The sequence below is a fragment of the Antedon mediterranea genome, chromosome 2 (genome assembly GCF_964355755.1).
Source record: "Antedon mediterranea chromosome 2, ecAntMedi1.1, whole genome shotgun sequence".
Taxonomy (NCBI): domain Eukaryota; kingdom Metazoa; phylum Echinodermata; class Crinoidea; order Comatulida; family Antedonidae; genus Antedon; species Antedon mediterranea.
Window position 1 is genome coordinate 37,645,550 of NC_092671.1, and position 24,776 is coordinate 37,670,325.

Sequence of the window (24,776 nt, forward strand, 5' to 3'; positions counted from 1 at the left end):
GTATTATCATGGGAGTGGTTGTATTATCATGGGGATGGTGGGACATGGGGATGGTAGGATTGTCATGGTGATGGTTGGATTATCATGGGGATGGTTGGATTATCATGGGGATGGTTGGATTATCATGAGGGTGGTTGGATTAACATGGGGGTTGATAGGATTGTCATAGGGGATGGTGGGGTTGTCATGGGGGTTGATAGGATTGTCATAGGGGATGGTGGGGTTGTCATGGGGGTTGATAGGATTGTCATAGGGGATGGTGGGGTTGTCATGGGGGTTGATAGGATTGTCATAGGGGATGGTGGGGTTGTCATGGGGGTTGATAGGATTGTCATAGGGGATGGTGGGGTTGTCATGGGGGTTGATAGGATTGTCATAGGGGTTGATAGGATTGTCATAGGGGATGGTGGGGTTGTCATGGGGGATGGTGGGGTTGTCATAGGGGATGGTGGGGTTGTCATAGGGGATGGTGGGGTTGTCATAGGGGATGGTGGGGTTGTCATGGGGGATGGTGGGGTTGTCATGGGGGATGGTGGGGTTGTCATAGGGGATGGTGGGGTTGTCATAGGGGATGGTGGGGTTGTCATAGGGGATGGTGGGGTTGTCATGGGGGATGGTGGGGTTGTCATGGGGGATGGTGGGGTTGTCATGGGGGATGGTGGGGTTGTCATGGGGGATGGTGGGGTTGTCATGGGGGATGGTGGGGTTGTCATGGGGGATGGTGGGGTTGTCATGGTATGTTTGTTGAACAGCAGTCTACCTGCAGCTCTGTCTACAAACTAGTTTGACAAAAAAAAGTGTGATGTGCCCAAATATGCTAGTGATATGCCCAAATATAGTAGTGATATGACATCATCATGTCCATATATGGGCATATCACATTTTGTTGTCACATAAAGTTTGATAGTGTAGACAGAGCTTAATCTAACATTATATAATTCTAGGCAATTTTGTATTTCATAGCTAAGGCAATAAAAAAAAATACAAATTTATAAATATGATTCTGCTATTAACTATGCAAAAGAATTTTGCGCTTTCCCTTCTATCTATTCTTATGTCTAATTTCCATTTTTATTTATTTTTTATTATAAGTATAATGGGAACATTATAAGTTTTATTCTTCAGTATTTTGTATTCTATTCACTTTCTTTTGATGCATTTTATTTTAATAGAGTTATACATGTGGCATATTTATAATAGGAAATAATGGTCCCTTTCAAAATCAGCCAGCAAGATATTCATAGCTTTTGTCACATTCAATTTATTGAGTGATCTTAGACACTAACTTTAAATTTATTCTTTTTAAGATTTAAGGCTGTATCGATGAAATAGCTTTCAGTTATTGTTAAACTTAAAGTCAAACAAAGTCTCTCTACCTACTTCATACATTTCACAATCTTTTTTTTTCTTATTTTTAATTAACTTTACGGTAGCATATCAATATTTTGAATATAATTGAGACGTATTTAAAATTATGATCTTGTTTATGTCTTGTAATAGGATGTGAAATTTAGTGAATATCACCCAATATGAGGTGAACAATGGTTAAGATTGAAGTTTGAATCTCTTTGAGGTTAAGATTTAAGTCCCACTAAAAACTCTCTTGAACACCCAAAGAGTGTTCCTTTGAAGCTAAGATTCAAACCACACTAAAAACTCTCCCTTCATATTTGAGTGGAGCTTAAATCTTGCACACATAGTGTGTTAATTGGAGGTTAAGATTTAAGCCCCACTAAAAAAAACTCTCGTCATAATTGAGTAGAGCTTGAATCTTGCAACCCAAAGGGTGTTAATTTGAGGTTAAGATTTAAGCCCCACTAGAAAAAGCTCTCGTCATATTATTGAGTGGAGCTTGAATCTTGCAACCCAAAGAGTATTAATTTGAGGTTAGGATTTAAAACACACTAAATACTAGTAAATAAATTTAAAAAGTGTAAATACTGTATGTATGTACATGAATAGATGAGAAATGGGTTGAATTGAATGTATGTCTGAGGTAAAACAACGCTAAAACAATGTATCATATTGTCAACGAATGAACTGTTTAGCTATTTGAGTGATTAGTCGGGTTGATACCTGCTAAACTATATATCTACAGTGATGTCAAAGTTCATCGTAAATGTCTTGACAAAGAAGAATAAATGCAAGATGTTCATAATTAACTAGTCCATCTTCTTTGAAGGTTTTTCTCTTTATTTGAACTTGTTTCTTTTTTTCAAGTAAACCGTGAAGATGGAAAGACATTGGATATATCCGGTGATATCAATCAAGAATTGATTCTGCTACTCCATCTCGTTTCTATTCCCTTGACTTATTCACTTTTTATTCGTGTTTTTCAGGAGCTTGTTGGCGGAAACCAGGAGCAGCGAAACTGGAAAGGAATCATCATCTCCCTTCTTGTCATCATTCTTATTTGTACGATTATCATCGTATGCATCCTTATCGTTACACCAGGTCAGTAAAATACCCTGGATACCCTGTCATTTTATAAAAATATATGTAAAATAATACTAATTTAACAATGAAAGTGAAGGGATTTCAGCAGATAATATGTATATTGGACAAAAATAAATAACTCACTTTCATACAGGAAAATTAGCAACAATATATTTTGATATTTAATATCATAATACTTAAAAACAATATTCTTTACTCATGTTATGTTTAATACTAACACATTTTTTTGTTTTGGTGAAACAGTACAAAAACTCTTCAAGATGGCAGGTTATGACATTGAGAAATAAGTTGTTATTTTTCCGTGGTATTAGAAATGAATTAACCGAATCTCAATTTGTATCAACACTTTTACAAGTTTAATTAAAGTGATCTTTTAATTACAGTTACCATATCCTCTTGTAATCTATTGATGGTCAAACCATTGCTTAATAGTCTAGAATGGATTACTGTTAACAAAGCTGTTGAATAATGTTTTTGTCGTTAAATTTTTTTAAAGTACATGTGAAATATTTTTCCAGCCATTGAATAATATAGTGTGTGTTTGTTTTTGTTTGAATTGAAAGCAATATGACGATTTTGCAATCTTTTTATGATTATTTGATTTTTCGAAAAATGTTTTCATCTGGTTTTATAATAAACTATCTGTATATAATTCTTTACGTTAAACCATTCATGAATATTTATATATGCGATGTTTCAACTTGTTGTCAACAAATCTTCATCTGACAATGACTAGATGATCGCAGACCAAGGGGACTAATAAGGATGCTTCTCTACAACTATCAACAACATCTTTTTTGCTGTGTGTTTTTTTTGTGCTAATATTATGGTGTCATCAACCATACTACGAGCAGAAAGATGAATCTAGCATTTAATTTTTTTTCTATAGAAAAGGATTAACCATACATTTTAATATGAAGATATATTTCAATTGGCTACTGGGTGATTTATTTAGAGTAGTTTGTGACACACCTTAAAATGCAACCAACCAACTAATATAAAAAAAATATTAATTATACATTTTGTCAGTTATTCCACCACCATGTTATTTAAATAATAATAATAATAACTTATTTGGAAGCTACACTTTTAAAACAGTGGCACACTTGATTGAAGGTGCGTCCAGAGTAAGTAAAATAAAAGTTAGAGAAAAAAAAATTATTTAATAATATGCCTATTTACAAGGAAACTTAAACTAAATTATGTACAAAATATAAAAAATAACATTAACAAAAGTAATCAAAATTACTAATCAACAAAATTTAAAACGTAATATTTCTAAAATAGACCTAAAGAAAATTATTTATTTTCTATTGTCATAAGTATGAGAAAAGTAAAAGAAGTATCCATAAATGTAAGACATTAATTTTACATTAATGTTCAGTGTACTATAATATGCTTCAATAATTCTGGTACTTATAGAATAGTTATCTATACAAAACCTGCCATTTATTCAAACCAGTTCGATCATTTTCTAATCCTTTCTTTCAAAAATTTCTTAGAAAATCTTTATCATTGAACTGAATGTGTTCCTAAATACTATGAATATTTTTTTCATTGAATATTAATTCCGTATTCATTAAGCTTGTCAGTATTCATTTGTACTGCAATGCATTTATAGTTTAAATTCACATTTGATGAATTATGCAAAATATTTCTTTTAAAAATTACAAACAGTATTTCCTGTTTAAGCTCCTGTCTACATTATCAAACTAGTTTGACAAAACAAGTGTGATGTGCTTAAATATGGTAGTGATATGCCTAGTATGGTAGTGCTATGATATCATCATGTCCATATATGAACACATCACATTTTTTAATTTTGATAGTGTAGACAGAGATTTATTCATAAAAACTTGGTTTTTGTTAAAATTACTAAAAGCAAAGCTTCTACCGTAATCATAGATGAAACAAAGTCTTAATTAAATTTAATTTTTGCATCTAATCTTAAGCTAGGATGATTTATGAATCCTTTTGTTTGTTGTCAATATTTGCAATGACTTAGGCAAACAGATTTCAATTAGAAGAGGACACCAAATTGTCATCTCACTACTATTTGTGCGTTCCTTATATTTGTCTTGTATATTAAGTGTGAAAATATAAAGCATCTGTGTAATTAAAAGGTTTGAGATATTTACTGACTTTCCCCAGTAATTAATTTATTTTTTGTTAATTATTCAAATTTATAAACCACAATTTAGCCTAATGCAAAAATTTAGAATCATTTCACAATCAAACTTTTAAATTATTTCGCAATTTTATATTTCATTAAAAGGCCTTTTTCTCATGATTTTTATATGTATTAGTAATTATAATATTTATCATGTTTATCAATATGTAATCATAAACACATTTAAATAGGAGCCAGTGAAAGAAATGATTACTTTTCTATCTCAAAATTGAAAGCCTGTGAAATTAACCGGTGGAAATGTGCTCGAGATCACATAAAAAAAATTTCATTTTCAATTTCAATTGTAGTTTACTGTCGTCCCATGATAAACAAACTTAGTCTCCGCGGTAGAAGAGAATTAGAACGTTATTATCAATAATTCGAAGTTTAAATTTTCTGGCTTTTTTTTACAGAAGATTTTTTTTATTATAGCAATACATATTTTTTTTGCTCAATGAAAAACCATTTAAGATTTGGTTAAATTATTATTGGGTCTTTGAATTAAAGAGTTTCTTGAGGGTTAACGGAAAATAACTCTAAATAATAGTTTGCAGGGGCGGATCCAGCATTATAGATTAGGGAGGGCTAAATATCTCATAAATGATAAAAACAATCCGTCGGGTTGCAGAAAATATTCAAAGACTGTTAAAAAGAATGTCATGGGTGTGAATCCTTTTGTTTTTATTTATTTCTTGTTCAGTTAAAACCAACTGTTATCTTTTTGTGCCAAGGCACATGGATCCACTCCCCCTGACAACTCAGGCACATGGATCCACTCCCCCTGACAACTCAGGCACATGGATCCACTCCCCCTGACAACTCAGGCACATGGATCCACTCCCCCTGACAACTCAGGCACATGGATCCATTCCCCCTGACAACTCAGGCACATGGATCCATTCCCCCTGACAACTCAGGCACATGGATCCATTCCCCCTGACAACTCAGTGCCTAGGCACATGGATCCACTCCCCCTGACAACTCAGGCACATGGATCCATTCCCCCTGACAACTCAGGCACATGGATCCATTCCCCCTGACAACTCAGTGCCTAGGCACATGGATCCATTCCCCCTGACAACTCAGGCACATGGATCCATTCCCCCTGACAACTCAGTGCCTAGGCACATGGATCCATTCCCCCTGACAACTCAGAAAAGCTCTGAATTTGTGACTTGGAGTATTTGTTATAAACTTTCATTTTTTAATGTCATGGGTGTGAATCCTTTTGTTTTTATTTATTTCTTGTTCAGTTAAAACCAACTGTTATCTTTTTGTGCCAAGGCACATGGATCCACTCCCCCTGACAACTCAGGCACATGGATCCACTCCCCCTGACAACTCAGGCACATGGATCCACTCCCCCTGACAACTCAGGCACATGGATCCACTCCCCCTGACAACTCAGGCACATGGATCCATTCCCCCTGACAACTCAGGCACATGGATCCATTCCCCCTGACAACTCAGGCACATGGATCCATTCCCCCTGACAACTCAGTGCCTAGGCACATGGATCCACTCCCCCTGACAACTCAGGCACATGGATCCATTCCCCCTGACAACTCAGGCACATGGATCCATTCCCCCTGACAACTCAGTGCCTAGGCACATGGATCCATTCCCCCTGACAACTCAGGCACATGGATCCATTCCCCCTGACAACTCAGTGCCTAGGCACATGGATCCATTCCCCCTGACAACTCAGAAAAGCTCTGAATTTGTGACTTGGAGTATTTGTTATAAACTTTCATTTTTTAACTTTTAAATATAATTTTTATATTAATATTAACTTTATCTTATTTGCAGCAGCCTTTGTGAATAATTCAGAAATTGACATGAATGTTTCTGACAATTGGTGTCTTAATATCACATTAGAATGGATGTGATTTAGTTGTCCCGACAAAGCAAACAGTGTGCCTACTAAGTAGTGCACTGGGTGTGCTCATCACAAATTGTTTTTAGCTACATTAATTTTGTTCAATAATCATTAAACTTAGTAAAATCAATTGATATTTATCTTTTGATTACATGAAATAATTAGTTGTAGCTTGGTGGTTTAGATGATCAGCTACCAATTCCTGGGTCCTAGGTTGAAATCCTGTCAGATATCAAGACCTTAATAATTACACAACTGATATTTATCTTTTGATTACCGTACATGAAATAATGAGTTGTTGATGAGTTGTAGCTTGGTGGTTTGAATGATCAGCTACCAATTCCTGGGTCTTAGGTTTGTAAAATCCTGTCAGATATCAGGACATATGTGTTTGTCCGAGGTGAAACAGATCGTCACCATTCTGAATGACAGTAACTTTCATACTTGGCAATTCTTGAGCTGTGACGTGTGATTTTTTTTTCTCAAGGTGATCTGGTGTAAACAAACAGCATTTTCTCAGCAATGTATGTTTGCATGTAAATCATCTCATTCACGTGAATCTGCAATAAAAAATGTCATTCGCCGCGTAGTTGCTTTCTGGCAATACCTATGCAAGGTTCCATGTCACAGTACTAACTGGCTGAATTATCATTCGTAAACAATTTTATTTTCTTTCAGCTTTTTTGTTGTTCTTAACAGTTTTTTGTTTTTATTTAATTGTCTTTTCATTTTCCTCTTACATGATATTTTATACTGATAATGTTATCATCGCTACTTGGTGTAAGTACAACAATGATGTTTATTTTACATTTTATTTTAGGATTTTTAGTAACATTTTGTGTTTGTAGGTAACACAAAAAGAAATAATGTTACAGATTTTAGAGCTTTTTTCATGTTGTTTTGTATTTTTCATCTCCTGTTATCATATCATCAAACCATCATAATGATCGTTAATGTTAGCCGCTTGGTGGCGCATGTCAACGCATCCCTTCATTCATTGCATCCCTCGAATCATTTACGAGTAGAGCAGTAGATTAGTATGTTTGTTGCTGTTTATGTAATTTTAAAAAGTTTATGAAATAATTGAGACTTTTTCAAACCTGTGTCCGAAACTGAAATATAAATATTTGAATTTATGCAAATAAATGAGGTATAAAAATCACTATCATTATTTATTCACTTTTATTATTTTTGATATTTTTATTTATTTGGTTAATTTAAAGTATTTTACTTCTAAATTAAATTCAAATTTTCATTTAAATTTACCATTTTTCTACTTTTATTTTCTCAATTATTATTTACTTTTATACTATTTTTCTAATTTATTTTGCTTTTTTCATTCTTTTATTATAACTTTGTTCCATTGCAGTGCTTTACTAATTTACTTTCATTATATTTTATGACGTTTTATTTTTAGTTTAAGAAATTTTTAAATGTTTTAACCACCAGCAGTAATCTTCTCCCAGAGAGTGTTATTGTTAATATTTATAATATGTATAATATAAAAAAAACATGATTCTCGCATTATTTACCTAAAAACTCAATTTTGTTATTATGTGGTTTTCGACTTTGTTGCAAAATCAAATCTGTAATTTATTTTTTCTACGTCAATTTAATAATGAATGACGACCCGATACTTAATATATTCAAACTCAATTCCAAGATAAGTATTACCTCAAAATTTGATGCAAAATTGATAGAGTGAAAGCGGCCAATGAACAAGCTAACATGCGGCCTTAATCCAACATGAAGATCAGTGACCCAGTTTCGTGAATATTGATAAATTTATTTTGACATTAGATATTAAAGCATCATATTTGGAATCCCTGGATCAATACAATATTTCACAACATTGGTACATGTATCAGATGTCTACTTGAGTAAAGTTAATGATACCAGTTGTATACAGAATATTTGAAATTTATCCTCTTTACATGATCACTATTAATCGGGTTATTGGTTTTGAAAATAAAATGTTACCGCTCAATAGTGCATACTATTGCACGCCATGTGACCCACTATCATCCAATCAGCTGTATACAGTATATTTGAAATTTATCTTCTTACTACGATAACCATTAATCAGGTTATTGGTTGCGAGAGTAAAGCGTTACCGTTCAATAGTGCGTACTATTGCATCCCATGTGACCCACTATCATCTAATCAGCTGAATACAGTATATTCAAAATTTATCTTTTTTGATCACTATTAATCGGGTTATTCGTTTTACTCTTAAAATGTTGTCGTTCAATAGTACATACTATTGCACACCATGTGACCCACTAACATCCAATCAGTATATTTAAAATTTATCTTACTACGATAATACTATTAATCGAGTTATTGGTTTGATCTGTCGATAAATCAATCAATCAATCTTTTATTTCGGAATCTCTGGTCCATAGAAAGCAAAATTACATATAAATTAATTAAAAATAAACAAGACTACTAATTGCTACTACTCATATCAGGATGACATTCCACATGGAGAACATCTTTGACTTACGGTATACAAGACTTGCCGCCTATAATCATTAAAACTAAAACATTTTCATTTGAATTGAGTCTACAAATCAGGCCAATGCATAAAAATATAGATACAGTATTGTACATTATTTGTTTTATTATTAAAACATTGTAGATGTTTACTTTCAAATAACCTCATTTAGTTAACAAATAGTATTATTTATATTTGTAGAAGTTTCTAACCATTTTTACCCTGCAGAGCACCACCACACATCCTTTGTAAATATTACACCAGTGTTTCTCCTCCCATTTTATGCAAATGTCAAATCGTTTAACTATTTTTCTGACAGATGTTACATTGATGTGTGATCTCACATTTTTATTTTCATTTATTAATAAGCGTTTTTAAGCAGGTGGTTGAGTAATGTTTACAATTCAGTAATGTTATTGTTGCTCCATTATATACATAGTAGAGGAGTAAGGTTGTCCATCTACATTTTATACATCTGTTCCTTTTAAAAGCTCTGTCTACACTACCAAACTAGTTTGACAAAAAAAGTGTTATGTGCCCAAATATGGTAGTGATATGGCATCATCATGTTCATATATGGGCATATCACATACATTTGATAGTGTACACAGGCTTTAAATATTAGAGGGTGGGATACCTTGTGTAACATTGTTGATATTATATTGTCTTTTAATGTCATTGAAAGTTGTTGATTAAATTAAAAATGTAAATTTTTATTTTCAATCGTATTTAAGATGTATTGTTTCCAAAAATCATGAAAAATGAAGATTAATAAAATTAGACTTTAAATAAGCCATTTTGTAGTTTTAATAAAGTTATTCACTTCTGTGAAAAAATTACAAATTATTTTACTTTTTCACACAGACAAAAGAAACAGTTAATTTTTACCAAAAACCATTTGTCTCACAGACAATTTAATTCTTTTTTGCTTTAAATTACATTTTTTCAGGTAAATAATTTATTCAATCCAGTTTTCGGTCAAAGTGAATAACTATTAGGTGACATTAAAATGGTCAACAAGAAATTGTAAAAAAAAATGTTGTAGGTGGACACTTAGCTTAAAGTAAAAATATCTTCTGCTTTACAATATAGTATTGATTTAATTTTTTGTAATCATCGATTTCTTTTGAAACTAGAAATATAAGATTCAGATTTATTTATTCTTATGGAAACTAATAACATACTCAATCTAATAATAAAAAAATATTAATATAGATTATATATTTTTATTTTAATAATATGTTACATAATTTAATATCATTACTGAAATTATTAGAGTAATAGCTAGAGTATAGCTCAGTCTTTTAAATAATCAAAATTTGAACAATTTGACTTTTTTTTATGTTAACAATTGCATGATATCTAGTGATAACTACTATCTTTTTAACAAAAACTTTGATACTTTACTAATATAATTATTATTTTACATATTTTATATTAACACAGACAATCTACTAAAAATAATTTTTTTTTATTCAAAATTAATAGTAATAAAAAATTTTAATTTATGAATAGTTTAAATTGTAGAATATTTACCTGGGTTTAAACACATGATCACAAAATCTTGCTAACAGAACACTGGATACTGCAGCAATTATTGATGATGCTGCAGTAATTACATGATCACACTAGACCTTCAAATTAATTGGTAATGAAAATAAACAAGTTTAATAATTCTTTCCATTATATCAACCTTTTTTAAAAGATTAGATCTAATAATGAGGTTACAGCAAGGTTACGTGTAAATAATTAATATTTAATGAACTTTTAATTAGGCCTAGTAACTGTTATAATTTCTGTTTTGCTCATAATCTAATGATCTAGATGTGAAAAAGCAACAAAAATAGACATAGGACTTAGTAAACAAATATCTTTTTAGTAATGTTAGATAGTAAAGCCAATTTCTGAACAAGTCAATTTTTACTTTATGTTTTTAGTATTACGAGCGAAACTTAACTTTAACTTATTTTCCTTTTTATTAGATAATATAATTAATAAATAGTTTTATTTAGTCATATTTAAAATATTGGCTTGTAGCGATTCTGATGATAGATGTGGTTAAAATGAATATAAATTCATAAGTTCAAAGCAAATAGTCCAAGTGTCTAATCATGTTCTTAGTCTTTTCTTCTTTCTTATCTTATTAAAATTGAAAAAATTCATCTCCTTCCCAAAAAACTTAGGAAGTCTTTTTGTCCAGACAATTATTGACCATTACATATTGTAACTTCACTAAACCAAAAAGAAATATTTTAAATCTTGCTCCTCTTCCACAATCTGTAAAATATTTACAATGATTTTGAAAATGTATAAAATAAATGTATATGAATTCAAATTTTTAGTGATTTAAATGTGTCTTCAACCTAGCTTTATAGCTATTATTTGTTCTATTCTTAAGCGCTGTCTACACTATCAAACTAGTTTGACAAATAACAGTGTGATGTACCCAAATATGCCAAAATATGGTAGTAATATGACATCATCATGTCCATATATGGGCACATCACAATTTTTTGTCACATGAACTTTGATAGTGTAGACAGAGCTTTAGCATGTGATAAGGTAAACTTCTATTTTCTAGGATTATAGTTATCATCCCATTATCATTGTATTGTTTCCCAGTCATTATTACCCATATCATTTCATCTGCATGTACCCCATTCATTTCAATGTGTAGTTTAGAATCCAAAAACCAAATTGTAATTTTTCTATTTATAATTCAAACATCATTTTTTTAAATTTTAGAAATTACTCAAAGCATGCCAAGTAGTTGTATAATAGACTAGCTATAAATATAGAGAACGAACATTATAATATTTTAATTCATTATTTTTAATTTTTTAAATTACCAATCAATTCTAAACATTTTAATAATGTTTTGGTTAACAAACAACAATATTAAAAATATTCACCAATAAATTTGTTTTGCTTAAATGGTTATATTTTACATTTTCATTGTTGGTAAATGTTAAATAATACAAAAAAATATTTTGTTTTGTCATTTATTCCAAAATGACAAAGTTATGTTTGGGATAATATTAATTTTAATAACAAATGAATGTTCGTTCTTACATAGAAAATATTTGTGTTGTAACTAATGAATTAACCTATTACTTATTCCTACAGCATGGATATACTTTAATTTCATAAAATATTTATTAAATTGTACAAAAAATATTTCAATAGAAGAAAGATAAACAAAAAATTAAATTGCTTTAATTGACAATAACTTTTGATATTTACATTTTGTGAATGCGAGGTGGTAAATTTTTATTTCAAATTTAAATAATAATAATAATTTTGATATTTTATCATAATTGATCAGTTTTAATGATTTTAAACAATGAAATAAAACAAAGGGTTATTGTATTATTGTTATTATAATTATGAAAATAAAAGTAAAATTTATATAAAATGAAATAAAAGTGGGTTGTCCCCATGAAAGGGAAAACAAAATAATTTTTGAAAATATTACCATTATTTGATGAAATTAAAAAAGTAATAAACTTAAAATTACAAAACAACAAATTATTTAACCAAATACTATGATAGTATTTTATGTTCTATGGTATAAAGAAATGCATTAAATAAATTGTATTGAGGTGTTTTATTGGTTTTAAAAAATGTACACAAAAATAAGTAGAAAGACTGATACTTTCTTATTATAAAGAACATTTTTTTATTATTAGTATTATTAAAAAGGTAAAAAGACCATTTAAAAGGATTTAAATGTTAAAACATGATATATTTATATCTATGATATAGTTAAAATTGTGAAACACAAGAGCTGTTTATGTGAAGTTCAGCAACATCGATACCACAAATGTAAATGTTTCAACAATTGTGTATTTATTTTTCCATTTGTTTTCACAGATGGTTTAGAGGAAACCTTTTATGAAAGTTACACCTTTAATGAGATTTTTAAAAATGACAGCTTTAAAATTAGAAAATTGGAGTTGTCATGGATACAAGCAAAAGGCTATGGTAAGGGTACAATATTGACATTTGTTTGTTTTTTTTTAAATATTCATAAATCTTTATAAATAGAGTAAATTTATCTCTGATCTTTGATTCAAATTATTAACTATAGCGATTTAGTTCATTCATTGGTAAATTGAACACACTAAAATTACTAAAGGAGATCTTCTTATCCGTCGTCCTTACCTTGAAATCTTTAAACTTTCTTTTAGTTTCAATGCTCCTTCTTTCTTTAATTCTCTACCTTTAAGCATTCGTAACTCTTACAATTTCTTCTCCTTTAAATCCTTTTTTCAAAAAACACCTGTTTCTCTCTCTCTGATTTTTTCTTTTCTTTTTCTCCTTCTTTCATTGTTGGCCTACTGTATATTGATATATATACAGTATATATATATTTATTTTTTATATCTTTGTTGATTTTGTGTTTTTATAGTTTATTTTGTATTTTCTGTTTGTTTTGTTTGAGGGTCCCTAATGATTAGGTGATGCTGGATGGACCACCCTCATAAAATATTGTTGAAATAAAAATAAAATAAAATATTTAAACTAGCTCATTAGTTTCTGAGCTTTCAACATCGTTAAATTGATATTAATTAATTAAAAATCAAATAACAATAATGTTCTTCTACTCTTATTACCTTTTTTTAGTACAAATTTTTAAATCATTTTTGACTGATCACGTATTCTACTTTAAATATTTAATTATTTTTATTTAAATTCTACAGAGGATTCCTTCCTTTATCAAGATGACAATGGTAACATAATGTTAGCTAATGGTAGCTCATATCCAGGCCATCAAGTCATGGACAATAGTAAAACACTGGTATGATACACAATATTGTTATTAATATTATTATTAAACTGGTAAAAGAGATTTACGGAGCAGCCCAAGCGGAAATCGGCAGAATTTTCAGCAGAAAGGCAGCAATAATAATAAATTATTATTATTATTATTTATCCAGGCAAAAGAGACATTTTACAAAAACAAATCAACAAATTAAACACAACACAGAGGTTATAAAATCATAGTGACTAGCTGCCAGAGAATCACAAAAGCAGCCTAAGCCACTGTCACCAATTAGGTGTGTACCTCCAACCAGTGACTACTAAATAAGTAATACATATAATATAAATAACATAGACTTAAAGTGCACAAGAGACAGATGTACACTGGACTTACGATTTATAGTCCTTATCCGAGAAGACTCGTTCTACCACCAGAACCATGGAGCGAGTGAGGCTCAAACCTTTGCCGATGTTAATATGGCAAGGTATTACGGTTCCACTGTCTTAACCGCTTGGCCACTCACCGCTCACAGAATACGTCAGCTGTCATGTATTTGCGATGACCGATGACAAACCTAGGTCAGGTCAATCAATGTGTCGGGCAGTCATTGCCTGGACCTAGAAACTGTCATCATTGAGGTAGGGAGAGACGACCCCGTCACAATATTCCTGCATACGCACAGTGGACTAACATGCACATAGTTTGGTTGTCGTCGCAAATTGAAAGCTCACTATTTTCAGCACAACAAAAGATAACAGTATCCTGTTCTTGAATAGTGTATTCAATTATAATGTTTTTATTGTATATTTGTAACATTTTTGACATAGAAGTTAGTTTACATGGGAATCGGTTTACTGGGACCGAGATGACCTGGGGCCAAGTTGGTTTCGGACTAAAACTCTGTCTACACTATCAAGCTAGTTTGACCAAAAAAAATGTGATGTGCCCAAATATGATGGTGATATGCCGAAATATGGTAGTGATATGACATCATCATGTCCATATATGGGCACATCACATTTTTTTTTGTCAAACTAGTTTAATAGTGTAGACAGAGCTTTATAAACATGTATCTTTCTCGTTCACATCTAATTCATTATGTCATCTAAATCGTCCACTAAGTAATATTGAGTTGTTTTCAAATGTACTATTTATTAAAACTTCATTATGAGACTTCTAGAAAAATGAATAATTCACATCTGTCATCCACCATAAATGTTTTTTGTCGTATCCTTGCAATGCTACTACTTATCATTGCTTCTATTTTAAGCATGTGCGTAGTCAATATAACGCGCTAAAACATTTTCATGCAATATTAAAATTTCTAAATATATTTGATGTTAGAAATATCAATATTACATATCCATATTGATTATATATACACATACAAATGGACCAAAAAGAAACATGACATTTTAAGCTCTATCTACACTATCAAAATAGGACAAAAAAAGTGTCATGTGCCCAAATATGATAGTGATGTGCTCAAATATGGTAGTGATATGACATCATCATGTCCATATATGGGCACATCACAATTTTTTGTCACATGAACTTTGATAGTGTAGACAGAGCTTTAGCATGTGATAAGGTAAACTTCTTTTATTTTCTAGGATTATAGTTATCATTCTATTATCATTGTATTTGTTTCCCAGTCATTATCGATAGTGTAGACAGGGCTTTATTCTATTGAATTTGTAACTACTTTTTAAAAATTTTATTTTGTTATAGTTTTGCGACAAGTTTTGGCCGAGTCCTTCTTTAGAGACGAGTGATTCCAAGAAAGATATCATCTACTTGTTGTTAGCGTGTGATGTGCAGAAAGTTTTCCGTCATAGTTTTAAAGCCAAGTATAAAGTGTACAAGATATCGCTAGACAACTACAATACAGATGAGGTTGATCAAGATGGGTAAGAAATTGGTGTACTTAACTTGTTTATTTATGAAGTATTGTGATCAAACTAGGGAGTCATTCCTCAATAGCATCTCTCTAAAACTTGTTAGGTGCACGGTACAGCACATTATGCACTATTAAGATCAATAAGGAAATCACTCCTTAAGATCTATAATTTCTATACAAAACTTGTGAGTTGCACTGAACAGCACATGTTATGTGGGCATATCACACTTTTTTTGTCAAACTAGTATGATATTAATAGACAGAGCCTAAAGTGTCATGGTTTGAAGCCTAAATATATATTATATTATTATATATTATAAATATGTATTATTCCTTTGTTTCAGAGAATTTGTGACGGACCTTACGGTTCCAGAGATGGGGTCTGATGACTATTTACAACTAGTTGAATGGTCTCCTTCTGGAAATTCTCTAGTAAGAAATGAATGAATAGATTATTAGTACTGTTCTAAATAAAACTGTAAAAGAATTAGATTATAAAGGTTTAATATTTAGAAATAAATGAATTAGGCATGAGCTCACATGTAGTGGAGCTGTAGCTTGGTGGTTAACTTGTCTTTTAATCCCAAGGTCCGGGGTTCAATCCCGACCAAGTGCTCAAATGAGACTTAGTTTATAAGCACGATAAATTATAAAATAGTTTATTCATCCTGTAATTGGTGAGTTTGTGGATGTTTATTACATTTTTAAAAAGTGATGAAAACTGTAGTTCTTCTATCATAAATTATTAAATTAAATTATAATCATTATCTTCATCTTTATTGATTAATTACCAGCCAACCATGATTGCAACTTATAATTACTACATTGGTATCTGATCAGCTAATTACTGCATTGATATCTGATGATACTCCTATAAGACTTCTGCTGAGTTCTTAGCTAGTTATCCCTGTAGGACAGCAAATGTAATAACAGTCGCTAGACAGACTTATTAGTTATGGAATGCAAAAATTATAAACAATGGTTTCCCATCACTGCAATCAGATTTAATGTTAAGATAACATGCTTAAATGATTCTCTAGTTAATATTAATATCTGTGTATTTGATACTCTTTATTATAGTGAATTGATATTGCTCAATAGATATTCTGAGGCCACCATTAATATAACTGAATTTATATAAATAATGAATGGATAGAATTTTGATTTTAGAAATTTCAAAATAGGGCTATAGCCACCAGTAAGGTGAGTAAGCTTTCAACCGGACTACTTTTTTCACAGAGATTTATCTTTAGTTTATTTTTATTTTCTAGGTGATTGTTTACAACAATAATATTTACTACAACGAAAGTCTTACAAGTAACGAAGACGCTATAAGCATAACAAGCGACGGGATTCCAAATCAAATATTTAACGGCGTTCCTGATTGGCTGTATGAAGGTCAGAGTTTAAACTTGTAATATAGTACAATTGCTTCTCTAAAACACCAGCCTCTATTCAGGGAAACTTTTTTTTTCTCTTTATTTTTTTTTTCTTTTCTCTCTCTTATTTTTTTTACATTTTGTATTCTTATTGGCCGATAATATTTATTAAAATTATATTTTTATATTATTTTATATTTTTGTAAATGCAATAATTTTAGCATTTGCCTCCTTTTTGTATTTTCTGAATAAAATTAAAAAAACGCACAAGAAGCAATATACATTTTAACACTATAGCCAACCCCTATCGACGGGCCACTTTTGGTAAAAGACATTTTATTGAGACCCGACGTTGTCCCCTTAATAGGAGTTCTACTGTGGACATAAAACAGCAAGGTAGAACCTTAAGTATATTTGACCACACTCTTTAACACCTATTTTAATTTGTAGAGGAGATACTCGATGGGAATTCTGCCATCTATTGGTCAACAGCAAATAAGTTTGCATTCATTCGTTTTGATGACACAAACGTAACGTACGATACATGGCCCGTGTACGAGAACAAGATCTACCCAACATCAAAGCGTGTGGCGTACCCGAAACCTGGCGGTGTGAATCCTACAGTGACACTGTTCTTTGTAGAGGATGCAAGGAGGACACATCCAATTGAAATCAAAATACCGAATGAGAAAAGGTTTATAAAATTCACTTTTATTTAAAGTATTGATTTTATACTTTTATTGTGGACATCTGTTGGTTTTATCATAGATGAGTAATACATACATGCATACAATCCCGTATTTATTTCAATAAAATTATCACTATATTTTGTAATATCACAAACTTTTTGTAAAAACAATAAATGTTGATTGAATGAGTTGTGCTGTATACATCAGCCTTGTGAATAAATAAAGTTTATATATATAATGATGGTTCCCTAATTTATTTATTTTAATTTATTCGGTATATAAAAAAAAATCCCAGAGGGCAAACCTGTGATTTACAATACACAACAATGACAATTAAATAAAAGATGATCATAAAAATTTAAGAAGTTTATAAAAATATATTTATTATATAAAACTCAAATAAACTTCACTGTAGCCAGTTTACTACTGATTGTGGTCTGATAATGATTTGATTGTTTAGTAATAGAATTAAATTGTTACTATAGATAATTATTATCACTATTACTAGCATAATTACTGTAATCATCTCTATTGTTTTCAAATTATCATTAATGTCAGTTTTTCAAAGGAATTTAATTATGTGCTGTCTGTTTAAGATATAATTTTCAATCAATGTGTTGGAAAATGGTATTGAAATTGTGTATTAATTGTATAAAGGTCAATTTAAACAGGCAATTGCAGTAATGGTAAACGTAGCTTGTTCCACGTAGAATCTGTACCTATACGCCTGTCTGCTCCACGTTGTGTGTAAATTGTCATAAGAAATAACATAGATTCTGTATTGTTTTTACCGTTCCCACTTGTCTGTGTAAATTGGCCTTAAATCTATTAGTAAATTCTGTAATTTGTACTGTATATATATAGCATTTTATTTAGATTTGTTTTATATGTAGAATCTTCCAATGAATTGTTATATAAATATTCAATGTGAGTAATGACTCCATTAATTCATTTGATTCTTCTTAGTTTTGGAGAGTACTACATTCAGTCAGTGACATGGTCCGCAACAGAAGAGTTAGTCGTCACGTGGATGAATCGACCTCAGAATGTTTCGTTGATTACGAAATGTAACGTGGACTCCAAGCAGGAAAACAAGTGTAATGTGGTGACCACTCAAAAATCTGAATCTGGATGGGTTGCTATGGTAATAAATATTTTTATAATAAATAGTTCTTTGCATTTATCAGAACTTGTTATTTAGTTTTTTTTTTATTTTACGAATATGAAATTGGGATCAGCTCAAAAGTTTCACAAGTGTGTGACGTATCCGTTTTTGTTATCATATTCGTAAGGTTGCGAAACCTCCCTATTATAACTAAAGTTACACCAGTTTAAACGTCAGTGTATTTAGTACTTAGTATATTTTTATATCCATTATTATTTTATCTAGTATTATGTACAGGTATGCATTTAATTTATGGAATAAAAGTTATAATAATATAATACTATAAGTTATAATGATTTGTATTATTTTGTGTATAGCCTGCAGCTCCTATCTTTACAAGTGATAAAAGAAATTTTGTACAAATTATGCCACAAAATGAAGGCAGAGATGTACGCAGGTTCAACCATATAGCATACTTTGAGGTAACGTATAAGCTCCAAAGCTCTGTCTACACTATCAAACTTTATTTGACAAATAAATGTGATGTGCCTATATATGGACATGATGATGTCATATCACTACCATATTTGGGCATATCACTACCATATTTGGGCTCATCACACCTTTTTTGTCAAACTAGTTAGATAGTGTAGACAGAGCTTTAGTTAAAAAAGTGGTAATTAACATTCTTGTAAATGCCAACGTTCTCAGTTCAAGTCTTTCCATAGTGGAAAATAGTTCCACCACATAAACCTTATAGCAAGACAAATGTTGTTATGTAATTCTTTTCAAAATGCTAAAAGAAAATTAACTTATTTTATATGCCGAGTAAAAAATATTTAAAATAGTAAAAGTATATGATACAATTTCTTCTATGAAAATACTTAATGAAAGTATGTTATAGGGAAATACCAATTATTTACAATAACCATCAATTTTATTTGTTTGTAGGAAAAATTTGTAAAGCGTTTGACCGAGGGAGAGTATGAAGTTAGCAAAATATTTGGAATTGATAAAGAAAGTGTTGTTTACTTTTCTGCGAATAAAGAAGGTTTAGGAACAAAAAATATTTACAGGTATAAAAAAAAAAAAATAATTATTGGGGAATTATAAAGAAGCATTTAAATTTAACTTATTTATTTGAATAAACGTCCCGCTTTGAATAAACGCCTCCATCGAATTAACGCCCGCCCCCCCCCCCCCCCCCCATTGAACATCATTTTGAATAGATGCCTACCCTAAATAAACGCCTCCCTGAAATAAATGCCTCCCTGAAATAAAAGCCCTTAAAACATATATAGAATATAAAAATCCTTCTGAACAATAAACGCTCCAGGGCTTTTATTCAAATAAATTTAATTTAAATTTATTTAAAAATCACATCTATTATAATAATATTTTTTATTATCTCCTAAAGCTATTAAAAATATTGAAAGACACACATTAAAAAAACATTATCATGTCAAAATAAAGAAAACATTAGGAAGTTTCATTAATATGAAAAAGAAAAAATAATATTGTAATATGAATCTTATTTTATCAGAAATCAATCAATTATCGACAATTTTATTCAATACAAAAAAAGTTTGAAATATTGAATCAATGGTTTGCCTCATTTTACCAGAGTTTATTTTATATTAATATCATATGTCAAACTTATTAGTGTACCCTTTGGTCCATCAATTTTTCAATATTTCTAACTATATTTATATAATATCATATATTTATTTTGTTATCAATACCAATAATGTTTATTTGATGTTAAATGAAATATGAATCTTATTTCATCAGAAATTTAATCAATGGCTTGCCTCATTTTTTCCAGAGCTTGTTTTATATTAATATCACATATCATTAATGTACCCTTTTGGTCCTTGAAATTTTCAACATTCCTATTATTAATATAATATCATGTATTTATTTTGTTACCGGTACTAATAATGTTTATTTTATGTTTTCCATAGCATGCAAATTGCCAAGCCATCATCATTGAAATGCTTGTCATGTGGAATGGCCTGTGCCGATAGTTGCGGCAGTCGCTGTTGTCAGTATTTTGATGCGGTCTTTAACCCGTCAATGACATGGTTTTTACTCAATTGCCTAGGCCCAAGCGTTCCATGTTCTTGGATACGCAGCACGAATGTAGTTGGAAATAACAAAGTTCATCTCGTAGAGAATAATACTATTTTACAAGAAGCTATGAAAAATAAAGGCATGCCTGTAAAAAAGTTTTACACGTTTAAAAACGAAAAGGGGCAAAATGTGCCTGTTCAACTCATTATGCCCGTGAACTATGATAACCAACGTAAACACCCACTACTCATTAACGTGAATGGCGAGCCAGGTTCAGAGAAGGTTAGCAAAATGTTTGAGCTCGGATGGAGTATGTATCTAGCATCTAATCATCATATTATAACAGCTAGTATAGATGGACGGGGGTCAGGAGGTCAAGGGGAAAAATTTAGACATGACTTATATAAAAATGTTGGAACTGTTGAAGTCCAGGATCAAATTTATATAACAAAGTAAGTAAACTTTAATTAAATTAACTTTAGCAAAGTTTCCACTTCCCTTTACCAACCACTATTTTTTCAGACATAAACCACTATGTACTTAATAAACTTTTTTTTTTTAATTCAACTACAGCTCTGTCTACAATATCAAACCTTATGTGACAAAATATGTGATGTGCCCATATATGGACATACTGATATTTAAGCATATCACTACCATATTTAGGCACATCATGTTTTTTTGTCAAACTAGTTTGAGAGTGTAGACAGAGCTTTACACTCTTTCTTTTCATTCTATACAATTTGTATTTCATACATGGATTCTTAGGAAATTATTTTTATGATTACTGTCACTAATGGTTGTGGTCGGACATTGACCAATCACTGACTGAATAAATGTGATATGTGTCTTTATAAACCTTTGACTGATTCGACAAGGATTTTATATTAAAAACAATGAATACAGTTTCTTAGCAATGATGGGATTCAATTTGTTTGGTCATTCACCATGCATGCTTTCATTATTCATTAGGCCTTGTCTACACTATCAAACTTTATGAGAAAATAAAAGTGATAACCCATATATGGACATGATGATGTCATATCACTACCATATTTGGGCATATCACACTTTTTTTGTCCAACAAGTTTGATAGTGTAGACAGAACTTTATCTACATTTCATAACAAATTTTTTTACATATTGTACACACAGGGTATATAAAAGTACTAGGTTTATTCTTAATAGCTAACCATCAACTGTACCATATCATTTGCTATTAACGCTTAACTACCTACTTAAGAAGTAACATTTATTTGCTTAATTTCAGGAAGCTGCTTAACAAACTACACTACTTAGACGCAACCAGAGTAGCCATCTGGGGATGGGTAAGTTTTCAACAATAGAAATTCAATGTATACATTTTAGCTATCAGAAAAAAATGAAAATAACAATTATTTTCAACTCTTTCAGTCGTATGGAGGATTTGTAGCAGCCGCTGTTGCTGGTTCCAAATCTGAAATATTCAACTGTAGTATTGCTGTTGCCCCGGTTACAGATTGGAGATATTACGGTAATTATATTATTTACAATTATATAGTTTTGTTGTTGCATATTTCAAAGTAAAACTGTACTTATTAGAGTTTTCAATCAATCATTTTGTAATATTCTTTTTAATTTGATACATATATGTAATTAAATAAAGATAGGTGTATAGACATTCATTGTTCAGCTCAAAGTAGCTAACACATTGATGTTACCACTACTGTGTGCAATGTCATTTTTCAAATCTTGAGACCAATGGAGTATCACGGTGCTGACGTCACGACGGTAGGTGGCACTGTGTGGTTGCTAGCGCAACCAAAAATGCGTTCAGCCTGCCTGAGTGACTCCAAGATCACCAATGGTTTGGAATAGGCTTATTGAAGTAGTCATTTTAAAACTTAATAATTTTCAATAAAAACAAACTAAAATTTCAAAAGATCACTAAATATTTGTTTTTAATAATCTATTTATTCTTCAACTACAGTTTAAGTTTAAAAAAAATAAGCTAAGATACATAATTTGATAGAAATACATATCTTTACTGTTTATCAACATAGTAGCGCTGAACGCATTTTTTGGCTGTCTAGCAACCATGCAGCGCCCTCTATCATTGTGATGTCACACCGTGATACTCTATAGGATGCTATGTTATCTGGTGGATTTACAATACATGTATTAAACAAGACTATTTATTTTAAAACTGTTTCTTTTTCAGATTCTACCTATAGTGAGCGCTATATGGGTGATCCATACCTCAACAAAGATGTATACTCGGTAACTATAAACATTACATCTATATTTATTTATTTAAAACATATTTATAACATTGATCTGTGAGGTAATTTCTCGATTGATCGTAATCAAAACGGTACTGGATTTAGTCTACTAGCGTTCCTGCTCCAAGCAAGTACATCTATTCATATAAGCCTTAATGAAGTAAGCCTACCTGGTGGTGGCCATAGAACGGTCCCGAGATAACGAATATACTTCGGCTTTAGTCGATAGAAAATTGAAAAAATTGTTAGAGATATTTATACAGGATAAAAACATATCAGGTATAGATGTACCAACTGTTTTACATATGGTCCGGTTTATAGAAAATAAAAGGTTAAAACATGCATACAGAATTCTTTAAAACATGTAAAAACAGTAAAATAACAAATTAAGTCAAAAATATATGTACATTTATGATAAAAGGAGTGAAACTACAAAAAGAATAAAACAAATTTGTAAATGACCCAAGCACAGATAGTGACTAAAACAGAGGAAATAAAATATTTTCTAAAATGATTCCCAAATTAATTAATTATCAATAAAACTGCAAAATGTTAAATGTAAATATATATATATTTGTTTATTATTCAGACTCCACCCTGGCTCCCTTTGTTATATTTCTTTTATTCCTGTCCACCCAGGCAGCACTTGCCAGCTTTGTACTATGATGTTATCGAAATTCCTTCACTTGCACTGATGAAGGGCTAGTGTTGCCCGAAAGCTCTGCTAACTTTTCTGGCTGTTTACTTTATCGTTTTGATTGTCATTTTTTTCAGTAATTTGCCTTTGGATTTATATATATATATATACAAATAATTTTTTTATATATATCTTTGGAGCAATGCGTTTAGAAGATGTCACATGTTATACCCATTTTATTTTGTTTATAGAAAGCCAATGTTTCGGCAAAAGCTAGTGCATTTAAAGATGTCAACTTTTTAATAGCTCATGGTACAGGTGACGGTAAGTTACTCATTATTATTTTACCATTGACAACATCCCCGTTATCTCATCGTTGTTATTTTATTTTATTAATCTTAATTATCTTCATTGTTATTTGTATTATATTAATCTGAATTGTTATATTGTTTTTCAGACAAAATTCACTTCCAAAATTCAGCAGACCTTGTGAGGGCGCTTGTACAAGAGGAAATTATACATCAAACGCAGGTAAAAACATTATAAGTTTAATTCAATTCAACTTTATTTATCCACGGAGATCAACACATGGTTGTTCTTCCCTGGGACATACTATGGATAGAATACTTTACTGATTGCAATTTGTATTCCTGATTATTAAGCAGTGTATTTTTGTGGGTGGGAGTAATTTTTTACTGTAAGAACCAGCCATATATGGTAGTAAAAAATACACCAATAGTAGCCAAAGGAAACATATGTTATTATTTTTGTCCGGACTTTTATTAAACTTTCACCTGGACCAAATTTTCTTATACGAATCCAACATTGAGAAACTCGCCAATTGCAGGATGGATAAACTATTTTATTTTATAATTTATCGTGGTTATAAGCTAAATATCATTTGAGGCTCAAGGAGTGGAGTTGAAAGAGTTTTGAGTTACAACCCTGGCACTAGGTCAAGATTG

At 30.8% G+C, this 24,776-nt stretch overlaps 1 protein-coding gene across 2 annotated transcripts in view; it reads left to right on the top strand.

Annotated features, from left to right (window-relative positions):
• Nucleotides 1-24,776, top strand: part of LOC140040982 (dipeptidyl peptidase 4-like) — a 41,322-nt gene that overhangs the window by 14,459 nt on the left and 2,087 nt on the right. For both annotated transcript variants that reach the window (XM_072087298.1, XM_072087297.1), the window contains exons 2-17: nucleotides 2,340-2,454; nucleotides 12,886-12,987; nucleotides 13,707-13,804; nucleotides 15,500-15,678; nucleotides 16,013-16,100; nucleotides 16,940-17,066; nucleotides 17,498-17,741; nucleotides 18,703-18,880; nucleotides 19,219-19,323; nucleotides 19,793-19,917; nucleotides 20,806-21,366; nucleotides 22,184-22,241; nucleotides 22,327-22,426; nucleotides 23,114-23,172; nucleotides 24,063-24,135; nucleotides 24,269-24,342. In XM_072087298.1, coding sequence (XP_071943399.1) covers nucleotides 2,340-2,454; nucleotides 12,886-12,987; nucleotides 13,707-13,804; nucleotides 15,500-15,678; nucleotides 16,013-16,100; nucleotides 16,940-17,066; nucleotides 17,498-17,741; nucleotides 18,703-18,880; nucleotides 19,219-19,323; nucleotides 19,793-19,917; nucleotides 20,806-21,366; nucleotides 22,184-22,241; nucleotides 22,327-22,426; nucleotides 23,114-23,172; nucleotides 24,063-24,135; nucleotides 24,269-24,342 — 2,286 coding nt within the window. The remainder of the gene's footprint in view (nucleotides 1-2,339; nucleotides 2,455-12,885; nucleotides 12,988-13,706; nucleotides 13,805-15,499; nucleotides 15,679-16,012; nucleotides 16,101-16,939; nucleotides 17,067-17,497; nucleotides 17,742-18,702; nucleotides 18,881-19,218; nucleotides 19,324-19,792; nucleotides 19,918-20,805; nucleotides 21,367-22,183; nucleotides 22,242-22,326; nucleotides 22,427-23,113; nucleotides 23,173-24,062; nucleotides 24,136-24,268; nucleotides 24,343-24,776) is intronic.